General features: G+C 39.1%; 1 protein-coding gene across 5 annotated transcripts in view; it reads left to right on the forward strand.

Annotated features, from left to right (window-relative positions):
• Positions 1-15130, forward strand: part of LOC134355452 (zinc finger homeobox protein 4-like) — a 283107-nt gene that overhangs the window by 15459 nt on the left and 252518 nt on the right. For all 5 annotated transcript variants that reach the window (XM_063065360.1, XM_063065385.1, XM_063065389.1 and 2 more), the window contains exons 2-3: positions 6889-9515; positions 10862-11364. In XM_063065360.1, the coding sequence (XP_062921430.1) occupies positions 6935-9515; positions 10862-11364 (3084 nt within the window). In that variant the 5' untranslated portion in view covers positions 6889-6934. The remainder of the gene's footprint in view (positions 1-6888; positions 9516-10861; positions 11365-15130) is intronic.

Here is a 15130-nt window from a genome sequence, read left to right on the forward strand (position 1 = left end):
GACGGATGTATATTTTGTTTCAGTCTTCCATTCAAACATAATTACCTTCCGTGTCTTTGTGGTGACTTGGGTGGAAAGTTTTTGCCAAGTTAAAAAAGGTCGTCACACATTCTTTTGCAGCCCTCTTCATTAATTCACCCTTGCAGGAGCACTTTCTATCACGCTGGGAAGGTAGAAGGGTGTAATAGAAGAGCCCTGAAACATCAGCAGGAAGCTCTAAGCTGGTTAATGCAGTATAATTGTCTGGACATAGGCTGGCCTTTGTTTGTGCAGTTCACTTCGAATCAGCTGTAATTAACTCCAGAGTGTTTCCAGATTGCCAGCAAAAAAAATACAGGTTTTTGGTTTTAAATTGGAGAGCTCACAAATACATTAGCTATGTAGATTATTTTACTTTAATTGTTCCATTTTCTAATAGAGAAGAGATGTGTAGTTTCTAAAGAATACTGTTTTCAGTGATTGTATAATTACAGATATATTTGATAGTCTGTGACCGAGAATTGTCTTAGTTTTTCTAAACATTAGTTAAAACAGCCACCAATTATATTTGGATATCAGTAATGCAATAAGCAACCGGCTTGTTATAGAGTAATTTTGTTTGTATAAGTGTGCACTAGGGATATCATGAAAAATCTCCATCACATGGCGTTACATGGGCTACAAGAACATGTGGTTGAAGGTTTCCTCTGAACAACTTCAAATGTTCTGAACGATGGCCAATAGACTGAGAAGATAAAGGAGAATGCACTCAACTGAACATAAGTTCATAATTGTTGACCTAAGCCACATTACTTTAGATAGGAAACCTGAAGTAATCTAACATAATTATTGCCTTTTGTGCAAAATATGGTACCTGTATTTAAGTGCTTACAAAAGACGAGAGCAGTAAAAAAGCTGTTTGATTCAACACAATCCACAGCCAGCAAAACATGTACCACACCCATACTGCTTTTGAGCACGGATTCAGCAATAGACTAAAGGAGGCTGTAGCACAGAGGTTTTTTTTGTGTGTGTGAGTGTATCTAAACATTGCATATTGTGTAGAAAAATTGTCAAAAATCAAGGCAGGAGTTTCTGCTCTTTTTAAATAAAATTTGAGTGAAATCGAAGTGTGGATTTAGCAAAGAAAGGACTCGGTGCCAATATAATGCTGCTTTGATGGATTTTTCATGAGTCGTTTGTATCTGGCAACAAATAAACAAGTATAATTACACTTGTGAAGGTCTATTCATTCCTTTGTCAAGATTAGATATATGTGCAGTTTTCACACTGATCCTCTCTTTTGTCTTTGCCTAACTTGGTATGACATATTGATAGTGGATTTGGTATGGGGGGTAAAAAGGCCACAGCAGAGACAGTGATGACCTTTAGGAAACTTGATATAATTCTGGCATAATTATATTTGGTTTTTAGAGAGTTATGCAACTTGTAACTTTATGTTGGTCAAACTGGTGTTTTATCTGAACAAATTTTAACCTGTATCTAACACTACAAGTAAATAATTGAAGTTAAATAGGGGAACGAAACAGCAGATGGAAAAACAAAGGGGCCAAGAACCCTATTGGCCTTTTTTTTTCCCAGCACTTAACAGTGTGGCAAACCTAGCATTCCTCTGTCATTATTCTCTTCTCTTGATCAGATCACGTTCTTTTTAATCACTTCTCAAACAGTGTCTCACTGGAGCAGAGAAGAAGGCTGGGACAATCTCAATTAAAAAACAGAGGTATAATTGGCATTTGTGATTCTAGTTCTTTGTTCCAATGGGAACTGAACATTCATTCAGTGCAGAGACATTGCCCTATTGTTTAACATGTACACTTTTTGTCAGTTAATCTTAGTGTAGGAGTATTGATTATATTGCTCGTAGCCATTCAACCTGTATTTGCTAAGGAGGAAGAGAGAAGTCAGCAATTCAGTCACAGGTGAAAGCCAATTGAAATGAATAAATTTGTTTTTATAAAAATTTTGACTTAACAATATAAAGAACAAACGCAAACATTAATTTAGGATTATAGTTAGAGATAAAATGTGCATAAGTAATGAGGGAACTAAATTTTTGTGAATGTTTTTTATATATATATAAAACATCAAAAACGTACTTGATAAGGTTTTTTTTAGATGTCAAAGTCTCTTCAGCTATTGTCTGAAGAAGAATTGAGGGCTTTGTCTGTAGAAATCATGTATGTCCAAACAGCAGGTATCTAGATTAGTGTTCAGATGTATATAGCATATTTTATAATTTATCAGAGAATAATGATTTGCAGTGTATTGCCCAGTAGCATGGAGACATTCCCTACAGAGTCATTTAGTGCTTGAAGTGTTGAGAGATGCCACATTACAAATCACAGTCTGCTGTGTTTTGTCTTGTTCCATCACTATGGAGAATTTCATCCTTTCTCCGTGTGACCCTCCCCCTCTCAACCCCCAAACAGTAATTGTCTTAATTGAATTGTTTTGTCAATTGTGCTGTAACATCTCTTCAATATTTGCTGTTCTGCATTTTTCTGGAATTATAGGTAGAACCATTAACAAAGTAGTGAGGATGTGTCATTTCTCATTGTCTGTTTTTCCAGATGATGAAATGAAATAGGAGCCCACTACATAATACTACATGTTTTGAGCTTATTTCTAATGTAAATTATTCAGTGTTGGCAGATACTGGTGTATGTACATTATTTGCTAACAAGAGTAGATCCTGCCTCATCACCAAGTAAAAAGTACTGCGAGGCTGCTTTCTGCTGGAACTGGCAAGAGCACACACCATTTGACTCCGTTTTATTTCTGTCCAAAGTCAGCAAACGCAGACTGGAAAAAAAAGGTCCCATTATGGCTGTGACTACTGAGGATCAAAGGGTGTCCATATTTGCCTAGTGTATACTGCTGCTGCTGCCATCAAGAATGCTTACTGTGCTACCCCATGCCCACACTTTGGAAAGTCTTATCACCTGTCTGTACCCCTACTTCTGACATATAGGCAGGGACTAAAGACTGCAGCATCAATGGAGAGGACCATGAAGGTATGGTTAAGGGACGTGGAGGAGTAACTACAGGACTGCGTGGAGTTGGAAGACTGGACAATATTCAGGGATTCACCTTCAAATCTGAATGAATATGCCACGGTTGTCACGAACTTGATCATCAAGACCTCTATGGATGAATCTGTGCCCATGAGAACATACTGGACATACCCAAACCAAATGAACATGGAGATTTGTAGTCTACTGAGGGCTACATCTGTGGCATTCAAGGCTAGTGATCCAGAACTATCTAAAAAGTCCAGGTATGATTTACAGAGGCTATCTTAAGGGCAAAAATGTCAATTCCAATTGAGATTCGGGTTTTCAGGGCATTGCTTCCTTCAAAGCAAAACCTAGCATCATGAATGGCTGTGATGCTGATGTCAGAACATATTTCAAGAGGGTAAACCCTTGCAAGGCATCAGGCCCTGATAGTGTGCCTGGCAGAGCTCTGAAAACCTGTGCCAACCAACTGCATCTGTAATCTATCACTGCTTCAGAAAGGTGACAGTCATATCAGTGCCCAAGAAGAGCAGGATGAGCCTCCTCAATGACTTTTGCCCAGTGGCTCTCACACCTACTATGATAACGTGCTTCTAGAGGTTGGTCGTGGATGCAATCAACTCCCCCTGCCTAAGCAAGGACCTGGACGCACAGCAATTGGCCTATTGCCACAATAGGTCAACAGTGGGTGCAATCTCACTGGCTCTCCACTTGGCTTTGGATCATCTGGACAATAGCAATACCTATGTCAGGCTACTGTTTATTGATTACAGCTTTATTCAACAGCAACACTCTACTCAACATCGTTAAGACCAAGGAACTGATTGTGTACCTCAGGAAGGGAAAGCTGAGGGAACAAGCATTAGTCCCCATTGAGGGATCAGCAGTGGAATTAGTGAGCAGTTTCAAAGTCCTGGGTGTCAGCATCTCTAAAGATCTATCCTGTGGCCAACATATTGATGGAGTTCAAAGTGGCTATATTTTATTAAGATAGTGAGGTGACTTGGTATGTCATGACTTGGTGTGCCATGGAGAGCATTCTAAGTGGTTGCATCACCTTCTCATATAGGGGGCTACTGTGCGGGATTGGTAGTACACCATCATGGACACTAGCCTTGCACACAAAATGCTGGAGCACTCTGCGTGCCAGGCAGCATCTATAGAAAAGAGTAAGCAATCGACAATTTGTGCTGAGGATTCCTCCAGCATTTTGTGTCTGTAACCTGGATTTCCAGCATCTGCAGATTTTCGTGTCTATGGGCGCTAGCTTCTCCAGCATTCAGGACACCTTCAAAAAGCGATGTCTCAAAAAGGCGGCATCCGTCTTTAAGGAGCCCCATCACCTAGGACATGCCGTTTTCTCATTGCTGTTATCAAGGAGGAGTTACAGGACCCAGAAGACACACACCCAATGCTTCAGGAACAGCTTCTTCCCCTCTGCCATCAGATTTCTGAATGGACAATGAACCCATGACCACTACCTCACTTTTTTCACTACTTACTTAATTTAATTTTTGATGTATACTTATTGTAATTCATAGTTTTTATTATTGTGTATTGCAATGTACTGCTGCCACAAAATAACAAATTTCACGACATATGCCAGTGATATTAAACCTGATTCCGATACTTTCTCTGACTGTTAGGGGTACAGTATAGTGCTCCGAATTTCTGATGCAAATATTGTTGGTGCTAAATTGCCAAATGCAGAGGTAAATGTGCCTGTGTGTGAACTAATTAGAAAATTATTAGGTTTTCATGGTCTTTGTGTTGAGGTTCATTTCAGAGATGCTTTTTTTATGCTGTGTGCCAGCCATGAGCATAATTAACCTGGAGCTCATCAATGATTAAAATTACACGCTAAGCTTTATGATATTCAATTCAGAGGCAATTAGACTGTCATTTTAGCCCATCTTAGACAGCAAAACTAATTTTAATTCATTTTCAATCTGTGTAAATCTTCTGATGTCTCTTAAACTTATCATTTTCCTCTTTGACTTAGCTGAAGAGATTAGATTTGATTAGGGCAAAAAAATTTAAGCACCTATTCTTTAACGTTTAATAACAAAGTGCATCCCCCAAGCCTTATTTAGTCAGAAGTTGTTTTAAATTAATCCCTTAAATTGCTACGTACTAGGGCATTATGTTCATAGCCCAGAATGGCCTCTGATCCCCAAGTGTTCAATAGTAGTGAGTACTTTATTTTGTTCATGGTTATATAGTGTGGAATTGTCCTGTATTATTGATACTGGATGTGACAATTGTCTTAATTTTTGTAAATTCATAGTACACTGGTACCTTAAGGCATACAGTAATCTGTCCTTTATCTTTTGTCATGTCTGGAAAGTGAGCATTGAAGTGGCTGACCACCCTGATGTTGTGTATAGTGCCATCATTCTGTAAATGTGGAGATCTGCAAGGACTAGAGACACCCAGCATCTATGAATGCCACTAATTCAACCGTAGTTGGACAATGAGGCTGAAGGATATTTTTAACCTTAACTTTCTGCATGTGCTTCATATATCTGTGAAATACTTACACAGCCTTTACAAACCACACCAGTGTTACAACTAAAGGAAATATATGGGCTCTGGTACCTCGCTTTGAGGAAATGATTGAAGGATTTTCATCTTCGGAACTTTCATACGATTTGTTAAAGATAGGCGAGAAGTTGATTGAGGTAGTGGCTGAGAGATGGGCACCCCACTAGGACTGACAACATCAAAATTGTATTTGAAATGGTGTTCATTACATTTTGCAGTGAAAAAAATTAACTGCGCCTGATTTTCCCCAAGGATGGTAGGACTAGATGCACTAAATATTAATTTCTGTTTCTATGCCTATTGAAGTAGCTGAAGCGTGTGGAAGAATCCTGATTGGTGCTTAATCAGGGCTTGTTAGATACCTGCTGAGAGCTCTCACAGAAGGGAAATTTGAAGTAAGCTGATTTATTTGGTCAGATGTGAAGGAAAGAAGAGCTCAGTCTTTTTTTTTCCCTGTTGGCATTATAATAATTTGCTTTCTTTTCCCTCATGTTTTTTGGGTTTATCTGACAAATTCACCTAGAGTGTGCGTTTTTAAAAAAAAAGTACAGCCCAGAGCCACCTTATGAGCTGAAAGCCTTAGTGAAAGTGGTAAACTATCAGCTCTAGGTGTTTCATTTATGTGATTTTTAAGGAAAACGTTGTTAGAGCTCTACTTATGAAAAGGAGAACATTAGCATTGAGGAACATGTGGGAAGATGATGAAAGCATAAAATTATCTTGTATTTTACAACTATTACACATCTCTGTTGGAAATCTTGATTAAAAACCTGCATTGCTGGGTTTTGATCTTTCCATAGTGTTGGGATGTGCCTTTTATGACTTGCTTGTGAAACTATGGATTAAGATTCCTCTTTTATTATAGAGCTGCCCGTATTGAAAAGTGAAGTATTTTAGATGCATTGTCATATTATTTGTGTGAGTGATTACTGCTGCCAAAGCTCCAGATCATTACAAATGCATCAGTACTGTGACAGTATGATTTTATAGGAAATTGTTTTTTTTCCTGTATGATAGACTAGTTAATTAAAAGTTTTACTGTATATTGAAGAAATATTATATAGGTGACTACAGAGTATAACAGCAATAAATTAAATATTGTGCATGTACTTTAAAGGGAGAAATAAATAATGTAACAATTTTAAAATTATTGCTTCAGTAAAATGTTTAAATGTTATGTTTAGATCTGTATTTCAAATGCCATTGGTCCATCTTGTACTTGATTTCAAATTTCTGCTGTCTGTAAACTAGGGATGAGCTATTGGAGAATAATATTATTTAATAAAATGGTTTCTCTCAACTTTATGTTTTTTTGTTTATTTAGGTCCCTGACAGGCTGGATGAAATGAGATCCCCGTGTAGCAATTGCCATGGAAACCTGTGACTCCCCTACCATCTCTAGGCAGGAAAATGGGCATAACACATCAAAGCTATGTGGAACGACACAACTTGATAATGAGGTGCCAGAGAAAGTTGCAGGGATGGAGGCTGACAGGAAAAATAGTGCCACGGATGACAACCTGAGAACAGATGAGCACAGAAGCAAGAGCTTGTTGGATTTCAGTGTGGAGAATGCTGCCACCACTCAGGTTACCTCAGCAAAAGAGATCCCTTGCAACGAATGTGCCACTTCTTTCTCAAGTTTACAGAAATACATGGAGCACCACTGCCCAAATGCCCGTCTTCCTCTTCTGAAGGACGACAATGATAATGAGTTAAGTGAATTCGAGGATAGCGATGTGGAGAATCTGACAGGGGAGATAGTTTACCAACCTGATGGGTCAGCATATATAATAGAGGACTCCAAAGAGAGTGGGAAGAACGTGCAGCCGGAGATGAACAGTAAGCTCTTTCCCTCAGCACTTTTTCTGAACTCGCTCACAGCCGCTGGGGAGAAAAATGAGCAAACAACCTCTGCACCGATGTCATTTTACCCGCAAGTCATCAACACTTTTCATATTGCTTCATCCCTCGGGAAACAATTTCCTGCCGAACAGACTTTCCCAAATACCTCAGCATTTGCAGGAGTCGGTCCTGTCTTGCACAGTTTCCGTGTCTATGATGTCCGGCATAGTAGTGAGAAAGACTACCTTAGCAGCGACGGCTTGGCCAAAAACTCCTGCGTGTCCAAAGATGTTCCTAACAATGTGGACTTGTCTAAATTTGATGGTTGTGTTAGTGATGGGAAAAGGAAACCTATTTTGATGTGTTTCTTGTGCAAGTTGTCTTTTGGCTTTGTTAAGTCATTTGTAACCCATGCTGTGCATGACCATCGGATGGGCCTCAATGAAGAGGAGCAAAAGCTCCTAAATAATAAATATATCTCTGCCATCATACAGGGGATAGGCAAAGACAAGGAACCTCTAATAAGCTTTCTGGAACCAAAAAATTCAAATTCTATTCATCCTCGTTTTTCTAGTGCAAACCTCATGGGTCCCGATCCAACCTACCGTGGTTTGTGGAGTGCATTTCATGTAGAGAATGGTGATTCTTTTCAGGCAGGCTTTGCATTCTTGAAAGGAAGTGTGAGCGCTGCCAGTTCATCAGATCAGTCGCTCGGGAGCACGGCGCACACAGCTGAAGCGAACCTGGGCGGACTGTCCGGTTCAGCTCTGACCACCCCAATTACCTCAGCTTCCCTCAGTCACTCATCCTCTGGGTCAAACAAGTTGTCAGGGAGCAAGGACAAAGAGAGTAACTGTGAAAGAGCAAAAGAAGCATTTGTCTTGCATCCAGATGGAGAGCTGCAAATCAAAAGTGAACCTGTCGAGCCCATGGATGATGACGAGGAGGATGACACATACTCAAATGAACTCGATGACGAGGAGGCGTTGTTGTCAAGTGGATTAGTGGACCGTAATAGTAGCAAAGATTTCCCTATCTCAAACCAAAGCATTTCTATGTCTCCTTTAATGCCCAGTGTGCTAAATTTAAATGAAAAGGGTACCTCTTCTTCCTCTGTGACTGTTTCTGATTACCTGGATAAGGCAAAGCAGCATTCCGCACACAGGGATAGTTGCAGTGACAGTAACTATAGCATTAGTGGCAAGGACTTTGCTGACGCCGGTAAAGATTGTGCCACAACCCCTCAACCAAATGACTCGACCCACGGAGATGATGATAGTCCTGGTTCTCATCACCAGCACAGCTGTAACCCTTGCACACTGGGGGCAAGTGAAAGTCCGCCAGGAAGCAGTATTGAGTGTCCCAAATGTGACACGGTCCTTGGCTCGTCGCGCTCGTTAGGTGGTCACATGACCATGATGCATTCGCGGAATTCGTGCAAGACATTGAAATGTCCCAAATGTAACTGGCACTACAAGTATCAACAAACTCTTGAGGCACATATGAAGGAGAAACACCCAGAGCCTGGCAGCTCTTGCGTGTACTGTAAGACTGGGCAGCCTCACCCTAGGCTAGCCAGGGGTGAGAGTTACACTTGTGGCTATAAACCCTTCCGCTGTGAGGTTTGTAACTACTCTACAACTACCAAAGGCAACCTCAGTATTCATATGCAGTCAGACAAGCACCTAAACAATGTTCAAAACCTTCAGAATGGCGGTGGAGAGCAAGTCTTTGTACACAATGCTCCGGGAACTACGTCCGGCCTCAGTAACTGTGGTACCCCGTCCCCATCCAAAGTAAAGCAGAAGCCCACCTGGCGCTGTGAGGTGTGCGACTACGAAACCAACGTGGCAAGGAACCTTCGCATCCACATGACCAGCGAGAAGCACATGCACAACATGATGCTGCTGCAGCAGAACATGAAGCAAATCCAGCACAGTCTGCACTTGGGCCTGGCGCCCGCTGAGGCCGAGCTTTACCAGTATTACCTGGCCCAAAACGTGGGCCTGACGGGCCTGAAACTAGAAAGCCCAGCTGACCCGCAGTTCATGTTAAACCCGTTTCAGCTTGACCCTGCAAAAGCTGCAGCCGTGGCACCAGGACTAGGTCAGTGTTTACTGATGTTGCTTTCTTTAATTTTCCATTGTCATTTGTACTTTGTTAACTTGTTAATATATAAATTGACTATTCATCTTTCGAACCATGCATGTTTTTCCCTTCATCCAGTAGAATAAAATATTTCTTGTGAATTCCTGTCAACTGTTGTTGCTTAACCAAAAGTTATCTAATTCCAATATATGTTCTGTCAGACAGAAAGCTCATCCTGTTGTTTTATATTAAGTATGTATTTTGTGTTGCTTTAATTTCAATGTAATTCTCAATATTAAGCCCACATTGACATAATTGTCTTGATTGACCAGCGTGCAATTTGATTTTATATTGAACTCTGAAACCTTCCACACTGAGGAAGATGGGTGTTTTACACCCGCGCAATATCTGTGCAAATGTTATTTATTTTATTTTTCGTTGGCTTTCTATTCGCTCTGCACTGAAAATACTTTATTTTGAAGTATTTTGTTTCAGTTGAGATTGGTTTTGTGAAATTGAATAACTGTCAAGACAAATAAATGTTTTTTTGAATACAATTCTCTGGCCTGTATCAATGCCTGGTTAATACGCCAATGCTTCACAATGAGGGGGAAAATATATGACACCAAATACCTCAAAATGAAAGCTTTCAATAACATATCTGCACAATTAATATTGTCTTGAGAATCCAGTAGCCTCCATTTTAAAAATACTCTTATTTTAAACGCTGACTGCAATGGTGCAGAATTTAAGTGAGATAGTTAATAGTTTGGATGCGTCTCTTGTGCTGCTGCTGCTATAGTTCTGAATCCAACACCAATGTCTTTGACTTTTTAAAAAATATATAATTTTTCATATAGAAATATTTCAGCACTCCAGGGAAATTCTGGGAGCTACTCTAGCTCTGCCAGCATTACTGTGTAAATAGGGTTTCTGACACATTTCCAGCCAAGTAATGCCGAAGGAAAGGGAGCAGCCCCCAGGAATTTTTCAGAACTAGTGGTTCTTGCTGTAACTTGAGTTAGCTAAATGAAGGTAAATTGGGGCTCTTATTTCTAAATGTGCTGCAGGTTTCTTTTATTATTGATCAATTTCATGCCTTTACAAATACAAACTCCAGGATGACATCATGCCCAACAGGAGTAATTAAAGCTATCTGATGAGGAAATTTAGGAGTTGAAAGGGATGATTGTAATTGATCCTGATTCAATCCTATTACAGCTTTTTATAGTATAAGCTCTGGAGAAAGCAAGCTCCTCACCGAGGCATTTCTTTTTCAAACGGTTCCTCTGTGTTCTTCGGTTCCATGGGACATGCTTTCGGTTTCTAACAGCAAACTGTTCCCTCTGATTCTCTCTTTGCAGTTAATAGCGAGCTACCACCTGAAATGAGGCTTGCAAGTGGTCAGCTTGTGGGTGATGACCTGCCCTTCCTTGCTGCCGGAGAGATTTCACCTTACATCAATGACCCTTCTCTGAAGTTGTTCCAGTGTGCTGTCTGCAACAAATTTACCACCGACAGCCTGGAGGCTCTGAGCTTGCATGTGAACAGTGAGCGTGTGCTCCCCGAAGAGGAGTGGAAGGCTGTGATTGGAGACATCTACCAGTGTAAGCTCTGCAACTACAACACTCAGCTGAAGGCCAATTTTCAGCTCCATTGTAAGACAGACAAGCACATGCAGAAATATCAGCTGGTGGCCCACATCAGAGAAGGTGGTAAACCTAATGAGTGGAGACTGAAGTGTGTGGCCATTGGGAATCCAGTGCATCTGAAGTGCAACGCCTGCGACTATTATACTAACAGTGTGGATAAGTTGCGCCTTCATAGTACCAACCATCGGCATGAAACAGCGGTGAAGCTGTATAAGGTAAGGAAATGAGTTTTAATCATTCATATGCACACAATATTTAGTGATTCAAAAGACAATGCTTTATGATGGATCAAGTTGGCAGTGTTTCTTAACAACAGAATTGAAAATAATTATGAAACCAATTAAATTAACCGGCATAACCATTATGGCTACAACCTTAAAATTTAAGTCAAATGTAAACAGAAAATTTATTGGAAGCACATGGGATTATTTAAATTTGGAACAATATAAATTTAAATTGAAGGAGTTGTTTCCAAGGCTGCATTTTTATCATTTTTATTTGATTGGTTAATGCTATTTATTGAAGAGTTTTAAAATTGATGATTATTGAGTTGATTCCACCTCCCCCCCCCCCCCATCATTTGGTCATGTATATCGCCTATGTATGTCGCCTATGCAACTCATTGATGGTTTTGTAAAAGTGAACCGATGTGTCTCAAGGTAACCAGGTTAATGATGAGGAAAAGATGTACAGATCTAGCCATGGTTAGTGGCTTATTTGCTCAATGAAATGGTGGAGTAAACGGCCTCACTTTGAGGTCTTTACATTTAAGGGATCAAAAAAATTGACCCTCAAGGGAGGTTGCCTATGTTAGAGGATTTTACAGTGTTGTTATAGCAGTCCAAATATTTTCATGCTTGGTTCCCTCTTCACTTTGATAAGTTGATTAGCAAGTTCATATGACGTTGGCTGGGTGTAAAATCTGTACATTTTTTAGACGCTGTTCTTTAATAACAGAACGTGATTATGAAGCCAAACATTTTTAGTATCAATGAACGAAGATGGGCACAAAACCATGTTTATTGCAATATTTGGCAAATAATTTGATTGATGAGTTTTGGATGTGGTGGCTGTGATAGACATTCCTAATTATACTTCAGATAGGTGTAGCTGAAGTCTTGCAGCTTTTTGAACTCTGAGGCCTAGGCATTAATAGTTAAGCAGAAAAATGGCTCTTTGGAATGCTGACATTAACAAGTCTCACCAAAGAGCCATGAAATGATTAATACCTTGAAAGGCCATTGTTGTTTCAACATGTTTACTTGACATCACCAGTTGACCTTCCTGAAGACTGAATGCTCAGTTTAAAGTGTGATGTCATTGATGATTACGGATATCTTAGAATCTTGCTAAGGTAAAGACGCGTGACTTTGAAGGGCCCATTTAGTGAAGTAAAGTTGGTCTTTCTAGCATAAGATATTTAAAAAAAAAATAACAACAAATATCGAGATGATCAGATGTTTATCGATAAGCTTCTCTTTGACATTTGTTTCCTGCTAATGTTGGTGTTTTCATCTGAGCCGTGATTGAGTTGTCTTGATTTATAGAACTTTCAAACTTCAGTAAATGATTGACAACATTTGAATTTATTTTGAAAAATTGTTTTGTGTATAAGATTAAAATTCAGAATATATTAGGCACTTGCCAACACCATTAATCATCTTTGACATGCAGTGAATATACAGTAATTATAGAATCCATTCTTCAGATCTTATCTGTGTATTCACGTAGGACACTCACTAATAGCAAGAGTTATTTAACATTCAGCTGGAATACTATGAATATTTGATAGATATGAAGGTGAGAACAGAATCCTATATTTAATTAGTAAAGTAACAAGGTTACGAAATGAAGAAAAAGCAACTGGAGGTAAAATAATTTTTTTAATATTACCTAACAAGTTTTTTTAAAACCAGCAATGGACCAACAATTTTCCATTAAGGTGCTTTTGTTTTCCTTTTCCCAAATCAGTATGTTTGATATTACTGTGAAGGTTTTAGAATCATGTCTGGTCAGCACAACCTAAAGAGTTATTACAGGTTTATTGACACACAACAGCTGCAAATATCTCTTCCATTTTATTGATTCTGCTATTATTTTCCGAGCATTGTGGCTAGAAGATTCTTGACAAGCTGAACCCAGAAGGCATAACCGTCATGCCAATTATGTGACATATGATTTTTTTTTCACATTTCAGAGCCACTGGTATTACAGTGTTTGGTTTTAAGCAGGGCCTTTGGGAATTAATAGAAATGGAAAATGGAGTTTTTCACAAATGGTTTCTTAATTCTCAGCTGAAACATTCAGAATCAGTGACAGTTCAAAATAATTGTACACCAAAGTATGTGCAATAAAATCTACAAATAGGGACCTCAGATTTTTACCAGACCATGTTACTTCAGGGAACTTTGTTTATTCTAAAATATATCCTAACAACTATGTGGAATGGCTGCCGTTTGGATTTAAGAGCATTTCTTCCAAGTGAAAACATTCTTATAATGCTCAGGATTGACAGGGAGAATCCTTGCAGACAGTATTTCTGATTGGAAGTCAGACCTTATGGGGAAGCTGTAAACTGTCCTTTATTAGCCCTATTGAGTTTGGTTATGTCTATTTGAAAAGGCAATGGGTATTGAATTGAAAAGAAAACATTGTACATACTTCAAAATTCCCATAAAGATTCTGCCCTGGATGGGAACTCATGAACATCTTAAAGAGATTGCTTACTAAATATACTTGGCAAAATTTGTCCCAAACACGACTTATCTTGATATTTAAAGGCACGGACTTTGCATTTTCCTTTTCCCTTTCTATTTGAAAATCTTTCTAAGCAAGCCTTGTGAGTATCCCTGAACTGCAGAGTTTGATATGGTTTCCCAAGATGTGATTTTCATTGATACCCTGAAATGTGCAAGGGTCAAATGTGACTGTAGGTGATTGCATAAAATAAATAATTTCCATGTCATCTCCTGTTTGTGAAATCCATTAACTTTACAGATAGTGTGTGAATCAATACTGTTCTTTTATACTTTAATGCATGGTTCAAACTATCTACTATCCGGATCATTAGATATTATCAACATAATGTGCTATGAAATTTTTCAAAACCACATTTCCATAATTTTGATGAAATTCACTCAAACATTGACAGTGTCTCAGTAGGTAAAAAATCCTGAACGAATCCAACATGTTCCATGGAGTTTCTTCTTCATACAGTCTCAGTCCCCAAAGGGCACATAGCAGTAGGGTATTTCCTTGAGAGTCACAAGTGCCTGCAGATCCCAAAGGATTCCCTTAGGATTTATCCTCAGAGATGTTTCACAGCAAGTGTTTGCACTTTCTGACTGTGTGATGCTCAATGCAAATCAGTGTAATTGTTTTTTTAATCTGATGTATGCTGACTTTATCTATGAATATGCAGTTAAATAGAACAGGACTTATTAAAAAAGCTGTTGTCATCTCTTAACTGTGCTTTTTAGAAACTAATTGCCACAGTTGATAATCTTGCTTGAAGTATTCCTCCTCCCCAAAATCAACCCACATCCGAGTAAAAAGGTACCCCAAGCAGATTATGAACGTGCTTCTGTCGACAGTATGTGGGAAAACTCTATGTGAACCCAATCTTGGGTACTTTCTTCTCAGTGCATTCCATAAAGATTTCCTATTGACACAGAAGAGTCCACAAAAATGTCCTTTCTTACACACCCTGTGAACAACTGCTCTTCAGTGCACTCCAGATTTACTACTACTTAAGCAATTGAGGATCTCTCTTATGTAAATTCCATATAGGTTGGCTGTTAACTAACAGTATGGTAGAATTTCTCCTGACAGATAGCTCCAGAACATTCCCTGTAGTATTATGGGAGCTTTATTTAAATTTCCATTGTCTTTCCTTGGAAAATATTTATATACCTCAGTAATCACCACTGTAAAGAAAAAAACGTGCCCAAATTTTTAGCACTTTAACCTGCAACCCCTTTT

This window comes from Mobula hypostoma, chromosome 1 (genome assembly GCF_963921235.1).
Source record: "Mobula hypostoma chromosome 1, sMobHyp1.1, whole genome shotgun sequence".
Classification (NCBI taxonomy): domain Eukaryota; kingdom Metazoa; phylum Chordata; class Chondrichthyes; order Myliobatiformes; family Myliobatidae; genus Mobula; species Mobula hypostoma.